The sequence below is a fragment of the Stegostoma tigrinum genome, chromosome 5 (assembly GCF_030684315.1).
Source record: "Stegostoma tigrinum isolate sSteTig4 chromosome 5, sSteTig4.hap1, whole genome shotgun sequence".
NCBI classification, from domain to species: Eukaryota; Metazoa; Chordata; class Chondrichthyes; order Orectolobiformes; family Stegostomatidae; genus Stegostoma; species Stegostoma tigrinum.
The window spans coordinates 123,526,334-123,549,211 of NC_081358.1; the positions used below are offsets into that span (position 1 = coordinate 123,526,334).

A 22,878-nucleotide genomic window follows, 5' to 3' on the forward strand; every position below is an offset into this window, starting at 1 on the left:
CGTGAAATCATACAGCACAGAAGTAGGCCCAGGCCTTTATTCCTGTACAGCAATAGAGCAATGCAGCAAAAAGAGTAATACACTTTATCTTCCTCTTGATCCTGTACATGTTTTCTCCCCTTCTCCTGTCTGTTTAATTCTTTATTTTGTTTATAATTTTAAAAAACGTTGTTGAATCTGCTTCCACCATTACACATCGCAACAAATCGCTGCCCAAAATAGTGTAGGTTAGATGGGCTTGAGATCGGTATGACAGGTCAGCACAACATCGAGGGCCGAAGGGCCTGTACTGTGGTGTAATGTTCTGTGTTAAAATAAAACTTTCTCGTTTGCTGACTACCTAAAAGCTATGAGTCAAGTGCTGGAGAAAGTGGGACTAGTGTAGATTTGGTGTATTTATTGGCAGTAGAGCTTTGCAGGGCCAAAAGCTGTCTTCTGTACCATGTAATTTCATGGAATGAAAGTTAGCCGTAAGCTGAGCAGGCTAGCCTGCTTTAGAAGAAAGAGGCATTTGAAACATTCCTTGAGTGTTTGTAAAGTGGAGGAGGATGGATTCAAGGGGGTAAAAGATTATTGGGAAAGAGCTTGGATTTGAGGCTGCAATGCAGTCAGCCAAGAACTTATTTAATGATGGAGTAGGCATAAGGGCTGAAAGGTCTATTCCTGCTTGAATATAAGAAATAGTGCGCTTATAGTGGTTCTGTCAAACTGCAGTATTATAGAACAATATCATTTGGTGCAGAAACAGAAGTTGCAGGAGAAACTAACTTCAGAATGTTCTTCGGATTTGAAACATTGTTTTTCTTTTAAATTGCTTCAGGATGTGAATGAATTATGTTCCAGATCTTCATCTTCAATTATTCTTATTATTTATTATTTGGTTCGCTGGGAGAAGGAAAGAGGGACATTTAGTTTTTGTTGCAATGTTTCGCTGTCCTGTTGAAAGACTTGCAGATTTTTTTAAACATGCTGTTTCATTTACGTTAGGTATACGAGGACGAGCAGCTGAGAGACCAGACCATCCCCAGTGACTTTGTGCATGATTATCGCTATGAAGGAGCTCCTTCAATCAATGGGTCTGTTGGCTGCTGCAGTGATGTGAGAGAGAACATGGGACAAGAGTACTTGAATGATCTGGGACCCAAATTTGGGACTTTGGCCAGTGTGTCATTAAAAAGATAACAAGCGTGTCGAAGCTTCACAGTTCTCTTCACTACCTGTGAAGGTGAAAGATTTTTCAGTTAGAAGGCTTCTGAGGCAATTAAGTTGTGTTCTTTACATCCTTTTGAACTGCGTGGAACAAATAGCAATTACCAAAAAGAATAGACCTTCTAACATATATACCCCTTGATTTTGTTATCAACTAGTGCATTAAGAAAACTATTGCATTTGGTTTAAATGAATATGTATCAAAGCCTTGTTAAAATGGTCTGGAACTTGAACATTCCTGCTATTTCGTGTTTGGGGGTCAGGATATGAATGTGAGGTTGGGGGGGAAAAAAAAAGTATTGCCCTGTTGTCCTTTTTGATTATACCATCAAACCTTGACTTTGTCATTTACACTCCAGGAACTATCTCACAACCTGAAATTATAGATCGTGCTGTTTCTTTTAATGTCCTTAGTTTAATGTCTCCCGGGTGACATTTGAGTTCAAAGTTGTTGATTTTTAACCAATGCGTCTGTCTTCAACCCCCACCATTTCCTGATATATACTACTTTTTTTGTGCGTGTTTTATCTGTTGGAATGAGCTGATCTTGGTCTGAATTCTGGTGAGGTTCTGAGTTTGTGCAGAGGGAGGAGAAAGAGCTAGAGGGGTTTCCACTCTTGGTAATGACTGATAACTGTTGGTGGGGGAAAGAAAAATTTCAGTGGGGATAGAGTCTGATTAGACTGCAGTGAATGATCTGAGGCATCTAACATAGATTCGACTGAAGTTTGGGGTGGGCATTGGGGGTGGGGGGGGCAGCCTGGTGGCACAGTATATAGCACTGCTGCCCTGCAATAACAGGGACCCAGGGTTCATTTTTACTTTAGGTGACACTGTCTGTGTGGAGTTTGCACATTCTCCCCCTGTTTTCGTGTGTTTGCTCCGGGTGCTTCAGTTTCCTCCCACAGTCCAGATTGGGTAGATTGGCCACACTAAATTACCCACCATGTCCAGGGATGTGCAGGCTAGGGGGGTTATCCGTGGGAAATGCAGGGTTACAGGGATAGGGTAGGGGGCATGGGTCTGGATTGGATGCCCTTCAAAGGGTCGGAGTGGACACGATGGGCCAAATGACCTCCTTCCACGCTGTGGAGATCGTATGATTCTGTGATTTGAGAGTTCAGCCTAAGGTTGTAGTGCCTTTGGGAACTTTTGCAGAGTGAGCTGACACTTTTTTTGTTTTGTCAGGGGAGGAGGGGGATGTGTGGGGTAAAGGGGATGGTTGGAGATTTAAGGAATTTCATGCTGCTTCCAGTACTGTAATGCACGCCTTGATAACATGAATATCACATCTGCGAAGGTGATGCTAAGATTGACTGACTTAGATTTCTCAGTAACCTGTACCAGCAAGACCTGGATAGACCAGTGCCTCTCTTGTTTTGTAAAATGCAAGTGTTGTTTGCTTTTGGAGGTGTTCGTCACTTCTAATATATAAAGAACAAGTTTGTGCTCATATTTTTATTTTTTTTTCCATGGGATGTGCGTACTGTTGGCTGGGCCAGCATTTATTGCTCATTCCTCAGCCTTTGAGAAGGTGCTGGTGGTGAGCTGCCTTCTTGAACCACTGCAGTCCGTGTGCCGTGGGTAGACCCAGTTGAACTTTGATTCTTCCGAATCAAATCTCCTCCCTTTTTATGGCTGTTCCTTCATTTTCCCGTTGTTTAAAACATCTATATAAAATCAAAACCTCTCTTTTTGACGCAGCTTTTGATCACCTGGTCCAATATCTCCTTATTTGGGCTAGGGCTAAATTTTGTATGATTCTTCTCTAGTACTATGGGATGTTTGGACGCATTAAGGGTGTTGTAATTAACATTCAGCTATCAACAGAACACCTCCCAAATAGTGGGCAGGGTTACAAAACACTCCTTGACGCTGGTAAAGGGTAGAGACTGCCTTTGTAAAGGAAAACCTTTCCTTGCGTTTTTGCTTCACTTTGCAATGCTGATTTATAAGCTTTTGGTAAATTTTAGTGAGTTCTTGTGCTCCAGCAAGGGTGAGGAGATGGGCCGTGGCTAACTTTCAGTCTTTGGCATGATGGTCCCTGCAAACATGTCTGTTTAAATTTTTGACATCCTGTGGATCTGTGCTGTAGTTAAAGATGATAACTAGTGGGTGCAGAATCGGAGAGTCCACCGTTAAATGTTTATTTTAATTTCATGCCTCAAATGTTTCTTCTGGGTTGCATTTGTAACCTTCAGGTATCTAAAATGTCAACTTGAATGTGTAAATATCCATGAGTAATAAGTGCTGTAACAGTACACAAATAAGGCATTATACAGAATATGGCATCACATGTTGTAGAATCATGATTTTTCAGATATTCAACGAACTTCGCTTTTATGTGGATTGCCAAACACCTTTAGTTATAAAAGTACTATGGACGTGTGGGATCTGAAATAAAAGCTAACGGTGCTGAAGGTATTCAGTTGATGTAGCAATATCCATAGACAGTAAAATAGCTGATATTTTGAGTCTGAAATAAAAAAATTTCGGTTCCATTCTGTTCTTATTTTTGGAATTTCTATTTTAAATTTTCTTAAGAGAACACTGGATTTGATAATGGCTGATCCCAATGCTATGCTGGTTTGAAACTTGTGTGATGTATTAATGTCTGACTTTTGTATATCTGTCAAAATGTATTTGTATAATAAAATTGTGCATAAAAGGGAATGGCACTTTTTTTTTTGGAGCATTTTAAATTTCTTAAAAATTTATTCCAGGCAAATGTAGATGTCACTGGCGAGGCTAGCATTTATTGCTCATCCCTAATTGCTCAGTGGGTAGTTCAGAGACAACCACATTACTGTGTCTCTGGAGTCAGAGCAGAGAGAAATGGCAAATTTCTAAACGAGCATCAGTGAATCAGATGGGTTTTTCTAACAATGGACGAACTTGAACACACGTGCCAGCAGGTTCAAACTTTCTCCCTGCTGCTTACAGACTACTGAATGGGCCCCTCTAATTTCAAATCTAATGTTGGCCTCGCTTTTGTGCACCTCCTGTGTGGTCATAATGCTGTATGCCTTATTCTGTCCAAGCACAAGTTTGCTGTGATATCCCGTACTACTTGTAAAACATTGTACTTGGTACATGTGATGCCAACAAATCAATCACCTGTGGTCACTATTAGACTACGAGATAACTAAGTGTGGAGCTGGATGAACACAGCAGGCCAAGCAGCATCTCAGGAGCACAAAAGCTGACGTTTCGGGCCTGGACCCTTCATCAGAGAGGGGGATGGGGAGAGGTTTCTCCAGCATCTGCAGTTCACATTATCTCTGATCACTATTTTAACCTCACTGCGAAGCGTCTTCCAGGGATGCCTAACCTGAAGAAGTTACCCTCTTCCCTCTGGACCAACCCCGGGGAATCTCTCTCCCACTGCAACTCTTGTCCTCTCCACCTTTCTTCTCCTCTATCCATCTTCGGTCCGCCTCCCCCTCTCTCTCCCTATTTATTCCAGAACCCTCTCCCCATCCCCCTTTTCTGAAGAAGGGTCTAGGCTCGAAACATCAGCTTTTGTGCTCCTGAGATGCTGCTTGGCCTGCTGTGTTCATCCAGCTTCACACTTTATTATCTTGGATTCTCCAGCATCTGCAGTTCCCGTTATCTCTCACCATTAGACTAGTTTTCTTTTATTGTCGATTTTGGTCAAATTCAAATTTCACCATCTAAGATTCAGACCCATGTTAGATTATAAATCCAGTGACGTTATGCCGCTGTCTCCATGTGGGTTCAAATTGTGAATGCATTGAGCTAATCTCCTAATTCAATACTGCCTACTATTTTCAGGATTGGCCAAGTAAATGATTATGCCGAGTCAGTTTCAGCAGTTAATTTCTCCTATGAAGTATTTTAAAAACTGTATACTGAACATCAAGTTGTTTGGCTTCAGGTAATACTTAAACTGCCAATTTAAATTTTAAACGGAAGTTAGTGTCTGGTTGGGTTGGATGAAGTTTGCTGGTTTGCGATGCAGAGTGTTGATGCCGACAGGGATTGAACCTATTCTGTACTTGCTGAAGTTACCATCAAGGTCTCCCCTCCTTAACCTCACCCTTGCCTGAGGCTTAAGGAACCTCTGATGAAACTGCCTCCAGTTGTCTTTCTATTGAGAGAGCAGCCTTGAATACACCCCAGAGGAAGGTATCCCACCTTCTGCGTCCCTCAATGCATGCATCCATGTTTGCTACTTGGTCTCCTGAATGATGTTCAAACTTTTATAATTATGTGCACTATGCATTAGACTCTATTGCTGACTTTGGCCCGAAACTATGGGTGCCACTCCCTTGTTCTCTTAAAGTCGACCTAGTCGGCGTTTGTGTTCGTTATTACTACAAATTCAAGTCTGTAAAGGTATTGGTAGAACTTCCTGACTTCAAATATGATCATCAAACCTTCTTTCTCTATCCGGGTGTATTTATGCTCCGCATTAGCCAAAGTCCTGGAAGCACACCCTATTGGGTGTTCCTACCTATTGGGTCACTTGCGATCTAACACTACCCAGGTCAATACCAGGCCTTGCTTGGGATCACAGTGCCTCTACACCTTTAGAGGATGTTAATCGTTTCTTCGTGTACTTGAAAGCTTGGGCTTGGCTACGTAAATATTTCCAAAGCTCACCCTTTAAGAGTAGACCCAAAGGTGCCGGGATGGAGGCCAGGTTATGCATGAACTTTCTGTAATAATTCACCAGTCCAAGGAAAGACCTAAGCTCTTGGTACAGATGTGGGAGCTGGAACAAATGCATTCACTCACTTTTACCTTCCAACAGGCGGGGGGCCCTGGAACACACACACGTTACCCCCCGCTAAGGCCTACACCTGCCTGGGAGAAATGCCTAACGACTCTGTCCAAGTTCTCTTAAGTGCTCTTTCTTGGTCTTCTGTGTTAGTAGCACATCATCCAAACAAATAGCGTCCTGGGGTAGGCCTTGTAAAATTGTAGCATACTCTGGGAATCCTCATCAAACTGTAACTGCGAGCACACTTACCTCATGTCCAGCTTTGTGAAGGACAGCCCCTGCCAGTTTTATGTATAAACCCTCTGTGGGGGATTGGGTATTTATCCAGCTGCAAAAAGCAGTTTACCATTTAAAATCCCCACTAAGGTTAAGTGATCCATTGGGCTTCACAACTGGTGCTACCCATTCTGCAAACGGGACTGGTTTGCTGATTCCTTCACTTTCCAACCTTCTGCTTTTTTGCCTGTCAGGCAAATGGCACCGTGTGGGCCATGTAGGATCATGACATTGCTTCCTGGTCAGCATGCAAGATGGTCTTTGGCTCCTTTTGATAGTCCCTGGATCTTCTTGAAAAACTTCTGAGTGTTTATTTAGGACTTCACTCAGGCAGCCATTTTCTAATTGAAAAATGGTGAACCAATTTGGGTACATCTTTCTTGACTAATTTTGCCCCATCAAGCTTGGTCCCTGAGCTTTTTACAGCTGGTTCAGTTACTACTTTCAGTGTTATCTCATAAGAGACCAAAACTGAAATTGTACCCAGTTAATGTAAATGTAAATGTTCCCAGGAATAGGTTCTCAGTCTTGCTGAGATGTTGTGCAAGCTTAGTTTTGGAGTCCAGAGTGAATTTTGTCGAATACTGGTTCTGTGGTCACTGAAACGGCTAAACCTGTACTGACATCTGCTAGAACCGGGTGACCATTTGACCACATGTTTATTTCAATTCTGATTTGGATGTTGCGAAGCAATTAAACTGTTCAGTGAGACGTAGGTGGACTTTCCAGGGTGTACACTCTCCTGGGCACCGGCCTATGACTTCTCTTACTCAGTTTAGATCCAGTAGGACTCCTTTGTTATGAGCCCATATACCCACAGCAACTGCAAAAGCTTACTGGCCTGGATCCTGAAGAAACTTTTAACTATTTGGCTGAGGCTTGGTTTTGCTATAGGCTGACCTAGAGTCCCTCTTTTCGGGATATGCCCTGAGTGAGGATATGCAATTGTCTCCACTTAAGTGGTGTTTCCCAGCTTAGTCAGACTAGTGAGGGTGTCCACTTCCATCAGAATACTCTGAAATTCATATGCTCCACTTGCTGCATTTTCTAGTGACAAAGCCAGTTGTAGTGTCTTTTTGAAGATCAGTGGAGCTTCTGTTAATGGGCACTTCTATACGGTTTATCAACATCTCATTAAAGTTTAAACCAAAATCACATGCCTCTGCCAGTTTACTTAACCTAGTTAAAAATCTTGATAATGGATTACCCAATTCTCAAATTGATGGCATCTCAGAATTGGAGAGGTCTTGAGGTCATAATATTGCTTAACTAAATTCTTCAATTCTCAATCAGAGGCGATGGTAACTGCAGATGCTGGAGAAACCAAGAAAACAAAGTGTGAAGCTGGATGAGCACAGCAGGCCAAGCAACATCTTAGGAGCACAAAAGCTGACGTTTCGGGCATAGACCCTTCATCAGAAAAGGGGAATGGGGAGACGATTCTGAAATAAATAGGGAGAGAGGGGGCGGCGAACTGAAGATGGATAGAGGAGAAGACAGGAGGAGAGCAGAGAATGGGTGGCAAGGTAGGGAGGGGATAGGTCAGTTCGGGGAGGACAGACAGGTCAAGGGAGCGGGATGAGGTTAGTAGGTAGGAAATGGAGATGTGGCTTGAGGTGGGAGGAGGGGACACTTCTGCCATCTACAATCCAACCCCACCCTTGTCTGCCTTCTGGAGAAACCACTCTCCGCGAATCCCTTGTCCGCTCCACACTCCCCTCCAACCCCACCAAAGCCGGCACTTTCCCCTGCAATCACAGGAAGTGCTACACCTGCCCCCATACCTCCTCCCTCACCCCCATCCCAGGCCCCAAAATGACTTTCCACATCAAGCAGATGTTCACCTGCACATCCACCAATGTGGTATACTGTATCCGCTGTACACGATGTGGCTTCCTCTACATTGGGGAAACCAAGCGGAGGCTTGGGGACTGCTTTGCATAACACCTCCGCTCGGTTCGCAATAAACAACTGCATCTCCCAGTCGCGAACCATTTTAACTCCCCCTCCCATTCCTTAGACGACATGTCCACCCTGGGCCTCCTGCAGTGCCACAATGATGCCACCCATAGGTTGCAGGAACAGCAACTCATATTCCGCTTGGGAACCCTGCAGCCTAATGGTATCAATGCAGATTTCACCAGCTTCAAAATCTCCCCCCCCCCACTGCATCCCAAAACCAGCCCAGCTCGTCCCCGCCTGCCTAACCTGTTCTTCCTCTCACCTATCCCCTCCTCCCACCTCAAGCCGCACCTCCATTTCCCACCTACTAACTTCATCCTGCCCCCTTGCCCTGTCCGTCCTCTCCGGACTGACCTATCCTCTCCCTACCTTGTCAACCATACTCTCCTCTCCATCTATCTTCTCATCCATCCATCTTAGGTCCGCCTCCCCCTCTCTCCCTATTTATTTCAGAATCCTCTCCCCATCCCCCTCTCTGATGAAGGGTCTAGGCCCGAAACGTCAGCTTTTGTGCTCCTAAGATGCTGCTGGGCCTGCTGTGTTCATCCAGCTCCACACTTTGTTATCTTGGATTCTCCAGCATCTGCAGTTACCATTATCCTTGAACAAGTCAAGCTTCCCAAATAATGGCATGATACCAGAAATGCTTATCCCACTCAAAGGCAGTTATTGCAGGTGAATTTCTTCAGGACTGTGCTTTTTCTCTTACTCGCCCCAGAAGTAACTCCACAGAGGCCGGTATCTCATCCTTTTATTTACATGTGGTAAGTCCTTGATACTGATCTAGCTCCCTCAGAGCCAACTCTCAGATTGAACAGGTGTCTATCGCTTCTGTTTTTAACTGTCAGCCAGGGGTCCCTGATTGGGGCTAATCTGGTCCAACCAGGGAACTCATTCTATAAGGTCCACCTGGCTGACCTGGTTACAATCTCAACACAGCCCTATGGCCCTCTGTGACTGGCGATTTTATGAATATTGATTCTTATGGTGTAAGTCCACTTCTTCAATTACCCTTAAGTACCTTGTAGGGCACTTAAATCACAAACCTTCTTAGAAAATTTGAAAATGTTCCAAATTACTTTCTGACCTCTTCCTAAGACAAATTCTTACACCAAACTGAAAGAAAGCACCTCTTTTATCTTTATCTTTATTTTGTGGCAGAATGGTGGTTAGCAATGTTGCGTCACAGCACCAGGGACCCAGGTTCAATTCTACTCTCGGGCGACTGTGTGGAGTTTGCACATTCTCCCCGTGTCTGTGTGGGTTTCCTCCAGGTGCTCGGGTTTCCTCCCACAGTCCAAAGATGTGCAGGTTAGGGTGAATTGGCCGTGCTAAATTACCCCATAGTGTCCAGGGTGTGTAAGTTAGGTGGATTAGATATGGGAAATGCAGGGTTACAGGCAAAGGACAGGGAGATGGGTCTGGGTGGGATGTTCTTTGGAGGGACGGTGTGGACTCGTTGGTCCAAATGGCCTGTTTCCACACTGTAGGGATTCTATGATTATCATTTGACAATTTGGATTTTATGGTTATGTACCATTGTCAGGCACCAGTTGGCTTAGTTTTGTAGGAGCAGGCAAGAAGGAATTTGCCTCCCTTTACAGGAGTAGACGTGATAGAAGTTTACAAAATCATGAGGGCTGCAGATAAAGTGAATAACAAAGGTCTTTTCCCTGGGGTGGCATGGCTCAAAACCAGAGGGAATGGGTTTAAGGTCAGAAGGGAACAATTTGTGACGGACAACCATTCCACACACAGGGTGGCTCGTAAATGGAATGAACTGCCAAAGGAAGTGGTAGATGCAGTTACAGTTAAAATATTTAAGAGACATTTAGGAAGGTACATGAATAGGAAAGGTTTAGAGGGATATGGACTGAACACAGACAAATGGAGCTAGTTTAATTTGGGAAACTTGGTTGACGTGGACTAGTTAGACTGAAGGATCTGTTTGTGTGTTATATGACTCCATGACTCTATGGAGGGGGCGAGGGTGAGGGTGGAGTCTTGAATTTGTAATTATACTTGAGAGACTTGTTTTAATATAAGAAGGAAATGAGGAAAGTGCTTTCCTCATGGGGTCGTGAGCCTGTGGGAATTCTCTTCTGCAGGAAGCAGTGAAGGCTGGCTCATTGCCAATACTTACAGCAGAGTTAGAGACAATTTGGATTGACAAGGGGGACATAGGAGCAGGTGTGAAATTGGAGATGAAGCCATAATGATGTTCACAAAGACTGTGGAGAACCAGAGCTCACAGGCTGAGGATACGGGGTGAGCCATTTAGGATTGAGATGAGGGGAAATGTCTTCACCCAGAGAGTGGGGAGCCTGTGGAATTCTCTGCCACAGAAAGCGGTTGAGGCCAAAACATCGATTGTTTGCTGGAAGGAGTTAGAGACCACTCTTAGGACTAAAGGGTATGGGGGAGAAAGTGGGAATGGAGGACTGAGTTGGATGATCAGCCATGATCTTATTGAATGGAAGAGCAGGCTTGAAGAGTCGAATGTTTGCGTGAGACAGGAACACTTTAGATTGCTGACCTTTTGCCTTTCTCCCGTATATTTTCACACCATGAATGGGAGCTGCTTTCCAGAAGCTGAAAGTATTCTGTTCTCTCGCTGATTGGCACAGTCCCATTCTATTAATTCACAGGTGAGTCACTGTTTGCTGTTTCACCATGGGCAAACCGATACAGTCTCTATGACAACAAGCAGTATGCAGCAGGGAGTGGCTCCCTTTGCTTCATATTGCCAATGTTAATCTGATCCTTTAATTTGATAGCACTAATAAAAGATTCCGCTTATTGACAATGTTGAGAACATGCCCTAGAATACTGCGCCCAACAATTAAATATTATTATTTTTTGAACATGATGTTATTTGCCGTCCAATCAATGTTCGAAAAAGGAATGTTTAAAAACACTGGAAAATCTTTCTATATAATAGTGTACAAATGGAACAATAATAAAATAGAGAGAGGGATATGTCCTTCACTCAGTAATTTCGTAGATCATAGAATCCCTACGGTGTGGGGACATATACTTGGACGAATAAGTCCACACTGACCCTCAGAGCATCTCACCCAGACCCATCCCCCAATAAACCCACCTAATTGACACACCCTTGAACAGTACAGGCAATTTAGCATGATCAAACGCAGACGGTCACCTGAGGGTGGAATTGAACCCAGGCCCGTGACGCAGTGATACTACAGTGCTCACCACTGAGGCACTATGTATGGCTGCCCGGTATTTTAACTTAGCCCTTTTGATCCTCTTAACCCCTATACCTAAAGGGAGTGATGACAGGTGTCATGGTAAGGTAATATTTTCATAGTGCATTAAAAAGCCATTTGGTGTATCTTGTCCGTGCTGACTGAGAAATGAGTGACCCTGCCTAGCTCCACTTTCCAGTACTTCGTCGATGACCCTGCAGGTTAATTCAGGTACAAAAAATGGACACCTTTTTGACACATCAAGGGTTTGTGCCTCCATTCCCCTTCCAGGCGGTGAGTTCTGGATCCCTACCACCCCCAGGCGAACTAATATTTCTTCATTCCCACCCCTCTAAACTTTCCACCAATCGCCTTTAATCTATGCCCTCTAGACACTGACATCACTGCCAAGGTAATTAGGCTCCTCCTACCCACCCTGTTCAGGTCCCTCATTTTTTTGCACACCTCAATCAAATCTCCCCTCAGCGTTCTCTCTTCGAAAGAGAATATCCTCAGTCTGTCCAATCCTTTCCTCAGAACTGCATGTTTCCAATCCTGACAATATCCTGGGATATCTTCCCCATCTCTAGTGCAATCACGCCTTCCTGGCATGAGATGACCAGAACTGCACACAGTGCTTAGATTGTGGTCCCCGCAAATGTTATATGCAGTCCCAGCATAACCTCCCTGCTCTTGTATCTTGTACTGCGGCTCAGAAAGGAAAGGATTACATGTGCCTTTGGAGCTAACTTAGCGTCCTCTCCTGGTCCCTTCAGCAACCTGTGGACATTCACTCCAGGACCCTCACCCCCTCTACACCTCTCAGTAACCTCCCACTTATTGTGTTTTCGCTTGCTTGACCATCACATACGCATCATGTCAAACTTCTCGGGATTGAATTCTACGTGTGTGTCTACCTGACGAGTCCATTGAGACCTTCCTGCAGTTTCTCTTCTCACTATCTCCCAAGTGACCAATTTTAGCATTGGGTGGAAACTTACTGATCATCACAGAACTGTTATAGCACAGAAGGGGGCCATTTGGCACTGCTTCTTCAAATGAGCATCATTACCCGCTGTCAATCTCTTGCCTTTTCCCCATATCCCTCTGCTCACTACTTCTTCCCAAATAACTGTCCAATGTCCCTCTTGAATGCTTCAGTTGAACCTGCCCCCACCACATTCCCACGCAGCGTATTCCAGACCCTAACTACTCCACTGTGTGAGAAAACTTCTGCATCACGTTACATCTGCTCTTTTTGCACATCACTTTAAATCTGTGCCCTCCGGTTCTTGTTCCTTTTATGAGTAGGAATAACTTCTCCTCATTTACTCTGTCCCCTCATCATTTTGAAAGCCTCAATTGGAACGTCTCTCTTAGTACAACAGTCCCAACATCTTCAATTTGTCCCCACGACAAGTTTCTCATTCCTAGAACCATTCATGTAAATCACTTTTGCACTCCATTATGTTCATATCCCTTGTATAATATACATAATATTCCACCTGTGGTCTAACAAGTGTTTTGTACTCCTCCTTTCTCTTGTACACTATGCCCTTTTTAATAAAGCTGAGGACACTGTAGTACCTAGTTTGACGTTTTGGGTCTGGACCCTTCGTCAGAAACTAGGAGAGGGGATAGGGAAATAAATAGAGAGGGGAAGGTGGATGGAAGGTGGATAAAGGAGCAGATAGATGGAGAGGAAGCAAACAGGAAAAGGCAGGGATAGAGCCATTAAAGGTGAGTGTAGGTGGAGAGTTAGGATGGGGGTTGGTCAGTCAAGGAAAGATGGACGGGTCAAGGAGGTGGGGATGAGCTGGGCAGGTCTTGGGATGACATCGGGGGTGGGGACGAGCTGGGCTGGTTTTGGGATGAGGTCGGGGGTGGGGACGAGCTGGGCTGGTTTTGGGATGAGGTCGGGGTTCAGGATGAGCTGGGCTGGTTTTGGGATGAGGTCGGGGTTGGGGGCGAGCTGGGCTGGTTTTGGGATGAGGTCGGGGTTGGGGGCGAGCTGGGCTGGTTTTGGGATGAGGTCGGGGTTGGGGGCGAGCTGGGCTGGTTTTGGGATGAGGTCGGGGTTGGGGGCGAGCAGGGCTGGTTTTGGGATGAGGTCGGGGTTGGGGGCGATCTGGGCTGGTTTTGGGATGAGGTCGGGGTTGGGGGCGAGCTGGGCTGGTTTTGGGATGCAGTCAGGGTTGGGGGCGAGCTGGGCTGGTTTTGGGGTGAGGTCGGGGTTAGGGAGCTTTCCTGCTCCTGTGATGCTGCTTGGCCTGCTGTGTTCATCCAGCTCTACACCGTGTTATGTCACATTGTCCAGCATCTGCAGTTCCTCCTATCTCCCTCCAGTCCTGCCACTTTCAATGATCTATGCATATACACCCCCGGCTGCCTCTGTTCCTGCACCCCCTTTACAAACCTATTTTTTGCTATCTTTCAATGTTCTTCCAACCAAGCTATTGGTCACCTATTCTAATATCCCCTTGCGTGCCTCAGTGTCAAACTTTGTCTCGAGACACTTCTCACCTGTGAAATGCTTGTAACAACCAAACTGCTTCCTTTAGTGACTAAATATTTCTTCAATGTGATGAGGGTTTCTGTGTCTCCCACCCTTACAGGCAGCAAGTTCCAGATTCTCAACAGCATCCGGGTGAAAATGTTTTCCTCACGTTCCCTCTCAACCTCCTGCCCTTTAACTTAAATCCGTATTCCTGGACATTAATGCCTCTCTCAACAGGGACTACTCCTTCCTGTCAACTCTATCTATGCCCCCCATAATTTTATATGTCTCCGTCAGGTAACCCCTCAGCCTCCTCTGCTCCAAGGAAATCAATCCCCATCCGTCCAATCTCTCTTGCCAACTAAAACTTCATACTCAACTATCTTTCTTTTGAAGCCCAAGTTCCAAAAGTGATATTTGAATGGCACATCTTTTAACACACCTTGCTGCTCCTCATCTCTGTGATTTCTTCCAGATTTACAATGCTCTGAGGATCTCTCTGCTCCTCAAATTTTTGAATCCTAAGCCATCCTTGAGTTCACCACCTGAGACGCCTTGCTCTGCAATTCCCTCCCTATACCTCTCCAACTCTTCTTGCTTTAAATTGCTCTTTAGAATGAGATTCTTGGGCAATACTTTGACTAAATGGCTCTAGGATCCCATTGTGGTTGGATCCAGATGTTGCCGAACCATTATGCGTCTTTGTTCAAGTCAGAACTTGGTTCCTTCTCACATCACAAAACACCACCACAAGTTCCAGGTCTTTGAATCATGGCTCAGAATTATGATCGCTCTTAACTGAGTTCTCTGCCTGTAAACCACAGACATTCCAGTTTGGCTGAGGGAATTGCAGAGCAAGGGGTCTCAGATGGTGAACTGAAGTGTGGCTTAGGATTCAAAATTTGAGGAGAAGAGAGATCCTTAGAGGATTGTAAATCTGGGAGAAATTACAGAGATGAGGAGCAGCGGGGACTGATAGAACTATAGCCATTCTAGCTTGGCTGAACTGATCGCATTTGATTCTGATGCAGAAGGGCAAGATTTAAAGTCTCACTATCGAACATAATCTAGATTAACACATACCGATTATGTGACATAACAAGGTGTAGAGCTGGATGAACACAGCAGGCCAAGCAGCATCTGAGGAGCAGGAAAGCTGATGTTTCATGCCTGGACCCTTCTTCAGAAATGGGGGGGGGGGGGGTTAAGGGGGATCTGAAATAAATAGGGAGAGAGGGGGAGACAGATAAAAGATGGATTATCTCAGATTCTCCATCTTCTGCAGTTCCTGCTACCTCTGTTTGTGTGAGACCCAGTGGATGGATATCATCTGATTCGAAACAGGGCTCAAGAAGTTTAAGTGGGTTGGCATCCCATTCAGAAATGTCCAACACCCCTCCAGCGAGTGGGCAAATAGGTGGTGGATAATGTTCAATGCAGAGAAGGGATGGTTGAACCACTTTGGCCATAAAGCAATTCAAATAGTGATAGAATTCTATAGAGGGCCCAAGAGGAGAGGGCCCAGGGTGTACATGTATACATAGATCACTGGGCAAGGTGTTGGCTTAGTAGGATCATTGCAAGGTTATTAATCCAGTAACTCAGCTACTATTCAGGGCTTGAATCCTGTCAAGGCAATTAAAAGAACGAAAATCTGGAGTTAAGAATCACAACTGTGAAACAATTGCTGATTATTGGATAAACTCATCGGTTCACTAATGTCCTTTCGGGAAGGAAATCTGCCATCCTTACCCAGTCTGGCCTACATGTGACTCCAGACCCACAGCAGGTTAGTTCTCAACTGCCCATGGAAGTGGCCGAGCAAACCACACAGTGATGCCACAAGAGAAAAACAAATAAAGGAATGTGGCAGGATAGCTGGAGAAATCAGTGAATGAAGCATTGAGTGTCCACAGCTTCATGGCTCGGGGCATAGAATATGGTGGCAAGGAGGTGAGGTGGAAGACACTTGTTAGACGCGAGCTGGAGTTCTGTGTGTAGTTGTGGGTGCCACGTTTAGGAAAGGCATGAATGCATTGGGGAGGGTACAGAAACAATTTACAACAGGATCCAGCTCACCACTTTCCGAAGAGCAACTGGAAATGGGCAATAAATGCTGGCCCAGCTGGTGACACCCATCTGTGTGCGAATGAATTGGGAAAGCAAGCCCAGCATTACAGCAGTCTGCAGCTACTCTGAGAAATATCAGCCAGGATTCAGCAGGTGGTAACGTGTCTCAACCTGAATCTGAGAAACAAGAGAGTTACCGAGTCAGGAGATTGTTCTGCTTCACTCAGTCAAGATCATCAACATATCTATTTGTGTGACCAGTTGCTTTATGTAAGTAGCTTCTCCAGACTGCTTACACAGCAACAACTTTCAGGAGCAATTGACTACGAAGCACATTCTGATGTCATTGTGATGTCCATGGGCCATAACATACACTTCTTTAAGTTCTTCCCTCAGATCAATACAGATAAGCTTGCCCAATCCCCCTGTGCTGTCAGTCACATATGCTGCAAGAGTCTGTTTTCACTCCACCTGCTTCAAAAAGACATCAAATAAAGCTCAAATCTGTGAGTCATCTAAAGGTGTGGGCCCTGAAACTATTTCTCCTCATCACAAACCAGGAGTGCTGTAGCTGAACTGGTTCTGCAGGGAACTGCAGTGCAGTCAATGCACAGTACGAGATCAAATCACATCACGGTTCATTTTGAGGAGTTCTGAAAACATCCTGCCGATTTTTGATTTATTTCATGCAATGTAGAGGTCACTAGTAAGGTTAGTGTTTGTTGGCATCTCCCTAAGTGAGGCTACATGTTGCAGCCAGAAGTCCCTAGATGTTGAGAAGGAGGTCCTTGTGGGTCCTGAGGCCAGGTGGGCCATTCCATTTAGAGTTTGCAGAACTTTGACATAAACGAGTGTCTCACTCAGAGATAACATCTGAAGAAGGGTCCCAACCCGAAACCTCAGCTTCCCTGTTCCTCTGATGCTGCCTGGCCTGCTGTGCTCCACACTGTGTCTTCTATGAGTGTCTCACTGTTCAGTAACACCCAGTCTGGGTTCTGCCAGGGCCACTCATCTTCTGACCTTGTGACAGTCTTGGTTCAAACATGGATAAAAGAGCTGAATTCCAGAGGTAAGGTGAGAGTATCAAATCTGTATTCAACCAAATGTGGTATGAAGGATCCCTGACAAAACTGGAATCAATGGGTATCGGGGGCAAACTCTCCGGTGGGTGGAGTCATACCTGACACATAGGAAGATGGTTGTGGTTGTTGGAGGTCAATCATCTCAGCTCCGAGACATCTCTGCAGGAGTTCCTCAGGGGAGTGTCCAAGGCCCAACCATCTTCAGCTGCTTCATCAGTGACTTCCCCTCCATCATAAGATCAGAAGTGGGGATGTTCACTGATGATTGCACAATGCACCATTTGCAACTCCTCAGATACCAACGAAGTCCAAATGCAACAAGATCTGGACAATACCCAGGCTTGGGCTGACAAGTGGCAAGTAACATTCATGCCACACAAATGCCAGACTATGACCATCACCAATAAGAGACAATCTAACCACTGTCTCATGCATTCAATGGTGTTACCATCACTGAATCCCACACTAGCATCACCCTGGGGGCTGTCATTAACCAGAAACTCAACTGGATTCATCACATAAACACAGTGGTTATAAGAGCAGGCCAGAAGCTAGGAATCCTGCTGCGAGTAACTCACCTCCTGACTTCCCAAAGTCTGTCCACCATCTACAAGCCAGGAGTGTGATGGAATACTCCCCACTTGCCTGGATGGTTGCAGCTCCAACAACACTCAAGAAGCTCAACACCATCCAGGACAAAGCAGCCGCTTGATTGGCACCACATCCACAAACATCCACTCCCTCCACCCCCGACACTCAGTAACAGCAGTGTGTACTATCTACAAGATGCCCTGCAGATATTCACCAAAGATCCTCAGGTAGCCCCTTCCAAACCCACAACCACTTCTTTCTGGAAGGACAAGGGCAGCAGATACATGAGAACACCAAGATCCCCTCCAAGCCACTCACCATCCTGGCTTGGAAATATATCGCCGTTCCTTCACTGTCGCTGGGTTACAATCCTGGCATTCCCTCCCTACGGGCATTGTGGGTCACCATACAGCAGGTGGACTGCAGCAGTTCCAGAAGGCAGCTCACCCCCACCATCACAAGAGGAAACTAGGGACGGGCAAGAAATGCTGGCCCGGCCAGCGACCCCCATATCCCACAAAAGAATAAAATAGAACTTGGCTGTTTCAGAGCGAAAACAAAAAACGCATTGCTGTGAGTCTGAAGTCACAGTTAGGTCAGACCCAACAAGGACAGTAGATTTCCTTCTCTGAAGGATGAGTTTTATAACAATTGACAACAGTTTCACGGTTACCATCAGACTAGCTTTAACTTTCCAAATTTTATTAAGTGCCAGGCAATGATCGTCACCCGTGAGAGAAAGACTAACCATCATTTTAATTTCACATGCTATGACAACAATGAATACCCCACTATCAACATCCTGGGCAGCTTAACATTGACCAGAAAATGATCTGGACTAGTCATATAAATGAAGTGACTACAAGAGCAGGTCAGAGACTGGGTCTGCTGCAGTGAGTAACTCACCTCCTGGGGAGTCGATGGCCTAGTGGTATCATTGCTGGACTTTTAATCGAGAGACCCGGTAATGTTCTGGAGACTCAGGTTCAAATCCTGCCAAGGCAGGTGGTGGAATTTGAATTCAATAAATGCCTGGAATTAAGAATCTAGTGATGACCGCAAATCTGTCGTCAATTGTCGGGAAATACCCATCTGGTCACTAATGTCCGTTAGGGAATGAAACTGTCACCCTTACCTGGTCTGGCCTATGTGTGACTCCAGACCCACAGCAATGTGATTGACTCTCAACTGCCCTCTGGGCAATTAGGGATGGACAATAAATGCTGCCTGGCCAGTGATGCCCTCATCCTGTGAATAAAAAAAAGCAAAAACCTCCCCAAAGCCTGTCCACCATCTACAAGGCACAAGGCTGGAGTGTGATGGAATACTCCCCACTTGCCCTGGATAGGTGCAGCTCCTATATGCAGAAGACAGCATCTGGAGCACCCTGTAAAGTGCTGGTCAATATTCTCACAGAAAGATGTTAATCTGTTAACGTTAATACCTGGAATGAGCAGATTGCCTTATAAGGAAAGGTTGAACAGAGCTGGGCCTGTATCCTCTGGTGTTTAGAAAGGTCAGAGGTGAAACATATAAGACCCTGAGGGGGCGTTGAAAAGATGTTTCATCTTATGGGAGAATCTAGAATTGGGCGTCAATAGTTAGAACTAAGTTTTGCCAACTTAAACCAGAGATGAGGTGAAAAAAAAGATTCTCCCAGTAGGTTGTGAGTCTTCAGAATTTTCTTCCTCAAAAATGCAAAACCTTTAAATATTTTAAGGCAGAGGTAGATAGGTTCTTGATTCAATTGGATAAAAGATTACCTGTGTGTATGCAGGAATGTAGAGTTGAGCTTAAAATCTGGTCAGCCATTGTTTTATGAAATGGGATAACAGGCTCGAAGGGCTGAGTGGGCAACTCTTATTTTTATTTGTGTGTTTGTAAAGTTGACGTACAGGGCATTGGTGAAGCCATGTTTAGAATTCTGGTCACCCTCGTGTAGGAAGGATGTTGTTAAACTTGAGAGGGTTCAGAAAAGATTTACAAGGATGTTGCCAGGGTTGGGTGGTTTGAGCTACAGGGAGAGGCTGAATAGACTGGGGTTATTTTCCCTGGAGGGTCAGAGGCTGAGAGGTGACCTTATAGATGTTCATAAAACCATGGGGGCATGGATAGGATGAATAGTCAAAGAAATTTCCTCAGGGTGGGAGAGTCCAAAACTAGAGGGGCACAGGTTTAAGGTGAGAAGAGAAAGATATAAAAGGGACCAAGGGCCAACTTTTTCACACAGAGGATGGTTTGTTAATAGACTGCTAGAAGTGGTGGAGGCTGGTACAATTACAATATTTAAAAGGCATCTGGATGGGCGTACGATTAAAAGAATTTAGAGGGATATGGACCAAATGCTGGCAAATGGGATCAGGTCAGATTGGGATATTTGGATGGCATGGATGAGTTGGACCGCAGAGACCAAAGGCTCTATAGCCTCTTAATGGTCCTCAGAATCGGTCTGAGCCATAGAAATATATGGATTTATTACGAGTAGTTCTAGAATAAGACACACGAAAACTTCCCAGGTTTAATTTCAGCAGTTAATCTGGTCTCCAGGTGATTCATGCTCTTGTGCAATGGAGCAGTGATGCCTGTAATGATTGAAGAGTTATATTAGTTATGTGCTTGACTCTGAAAGGACAGTCACAACACTCTGTACATGACGGAGATGGTCTGTCTTAAGGTCATTTCTCTGAAACCTAGCACAGTCAGACTGCAGTCATCCTGGGTACTCACTAGAAGAGAAATCGAAATAGGATGCCAATCCACAAGCCAATGGCAAGCTTAGTTTTGAAATGAAGCATATCACAAACTTTGTACTATCCTACATCCAGCTATAGCTAGCATGCTCTAGCAACCAGCATATCTGCTCGCCCTCAGCTTCTTCTGTGCAGACTGAAAGGATATGCACATACATTCAGCCTTTATCTCTGTCACAAAATAGGGAATAGCCATGGGAACTATACAGCCTTCTGTTGACCACGTTCAACAATTTTGGGACTAGTAACACCTTCACCCATGGCTTTCTACAACACAATCCCCATATACCAGGTTTTGTCCTCATATGGTCTGCTACTACACGCAACCCATCGTTAGCTGCTAATAGCTCTTCATACTCCAAAACTGATCATTATCCACTCCTTTGTCTGTCCAGCCATCCTTCTCTCTCTTTGGGCTGTCTCCATCTGATGTTTACTCCTTATCCCCTCCTCCCTCCCTATCTTCAACATAGATAAAACTTTCCAAGTTACCATCAGGTCTGAAGAAGCGTCACTGGACCCGGAACAGTAACTCTGATTTCTCTCCACCAATGCTGCCAGACCTGCTGAGCTTTTCTATCAATTTCTGTTTTTACTTTTGATCTCCAGGATCTGTAGATCTCTCAGTTTATGTTAGCAATTCTCTAGTTTATCCTATGGCAATGTCTTGACCAATCATGCCTGGTTTAAATTTAAACAAAGTTCGGCAGTTAATGGTCGGCCATCTCCTAAGTGATGCATTCTCCACGGCAGTGTTTCTATCAATCAGAGTTCACTTGCCAAACTCTTGACACTTCCCCTCATATTGTATAAAAGATTGTTTCCCTGAACATTGATATTCTTGTGAGTGTCTTAATAGTTACATGCCTTGACCCAATCTGTCTTTTCACAGCAGGCCATGAGTATAAAGAAGGGGATTTAGAATAAGCAGAGGATATAGAGCTGGAGCAATTCTAAAGGAGGTGCACAAACAGTGGGACTTGGGTACACAGCTATTGAAGGTGATAGGCTATGTCAAGGATGCTCCTGGGCTTTATAAAATAAGGCACCGAATATAGAAGTGAGGATGTTACACTGAATGTTTGTAAAATACTGGATCAGCCTCAATTGGAATATAGCATTCAGCTGTGGGCAACACTACCTTGGGAAGGATGTGAGGCCATGAGGAGTGGCCCAGGAATGGGGGATTCCCGATGCGTGGATTGGTTGGAAAAACTGTGATTATGATTTGCTCTAAGGGAACAATCCTGGCTTTCCCAGTCGCTTCGCTGAAGTCTCTCATTCCTGGCATCATTCCCAAAAATCTTCTCATGCTCGGTCTTTACAACATCTTCTCCTAAAGTGTCGTGTTCAGGGCAAGGCGCAAAACTGTTGCTGAGGCTGAACCAGTGTTTTGTAAATAATTGATTATAACTTTGCAGCTTGCATTGCCCTCTGTCTGTAAAGACAAGAATCCCATGTGTTTTTATTTAATTTTATTGGGGATGTGCTGTTACTAAACACCAAGGTCATCTTCAAAATGAGCTTTGTGTGCTTGATACGTTATGACTTCACAATGGGGTGTAAAAGGGCTTCTGAACCACAAGTTACATCTCCCAGAATTGTAGACCCTGCTCCTAAAACAAAACACTTTAAGCTTACAATGTGTTTCAATGCTGTTTTGACAATTAGTCCTCTCAAAGTGACAAGAGTTGGAGTTAGAGAAAGTATTGTTAATTTTGATAAAGGCACAAACTTCATGAGCAAAGTCTGTGGCTTAGTAGGTAGTGTCCCTCACTCTGGGTCAGAGGCTCCATGTGTTGATAATGTGACTAAACACGTTGAATGTAGTTACATCACATATAGACACGGTCGTTAAGAGGGTTTGGAGCTGGATGAACACAGCAGGCCAAGCAGCATCTTAAGAGCACAAAAGCTGACGTTTCGGGCCTAGACCCTTCATCAGAAAAGGGGGATGGGGAGAGGGCTCTGAAATAAATGGGGAGGGGGGGGCAGACCGAAGATGGATAGAGGAGAAAATAGGTGGAGAGGAGAGTATAGGTGGGGAGGTAGGGAGGGGATAGGTCAGTTCAGGGAGGATGGACAGGTCAAGGGAGCAGGATGAGGTTAGTAGGTAGGAAATGGAGGTCACGCTGAGCCCTGCCGAGTTTTCACCATCCCCCCAGGCCTCCCCCTGATGGAGGACGAATGGTCAGTCCTCAGCAAGGGGCTCACCTTTTTCCCCCTCCACCCACACATCAACGAATACAGTCACGTTTGGGCATCGAGCAGTTTTTCCGCTGCCTTCGCCTCCACGCTTACTTCTTTAACCGTGAGCCTAACCGTCCCTCCACTGACCCCTTCACCCACCTCCAACACAAGTCCTCTTCCTGGACACCACCCCCAAGCCTCCTACCCTCCCTCAACCTCTTCATCTCCAACTGCCGTCGAGACATTAACCGCCTCAACCTCTCCACCCTTCTCACCCAATCCAACCTCTCCCCTG

General features: G+C 45.1%; 1 protein-coding gene across 1 annotated transcript in view; it reads left to right on the forward strand.

Annotated features, from left to right (window-relative positions):
* Positions 1-3,882, forward strand: part of LOC125452120 (desmocollin-3-like) — a 41,283-nt gene extending 37,401 nt beyond the window's left edge. Inside the window, exon 16 of the mRNA XM_048530139.2 lies at positions 988-3,882. Coding sequence (XP_048386096.1) covers positions 988-1,182 — 195 coding nt within the window. The 3' untranslated portion in view covers positions 1,183-3,882. The remainder of the gene's footprint in view (positions 1-987) is intronic.
* Positions 3,883-22,878: the final 18,996 nt, after the last annotated feature.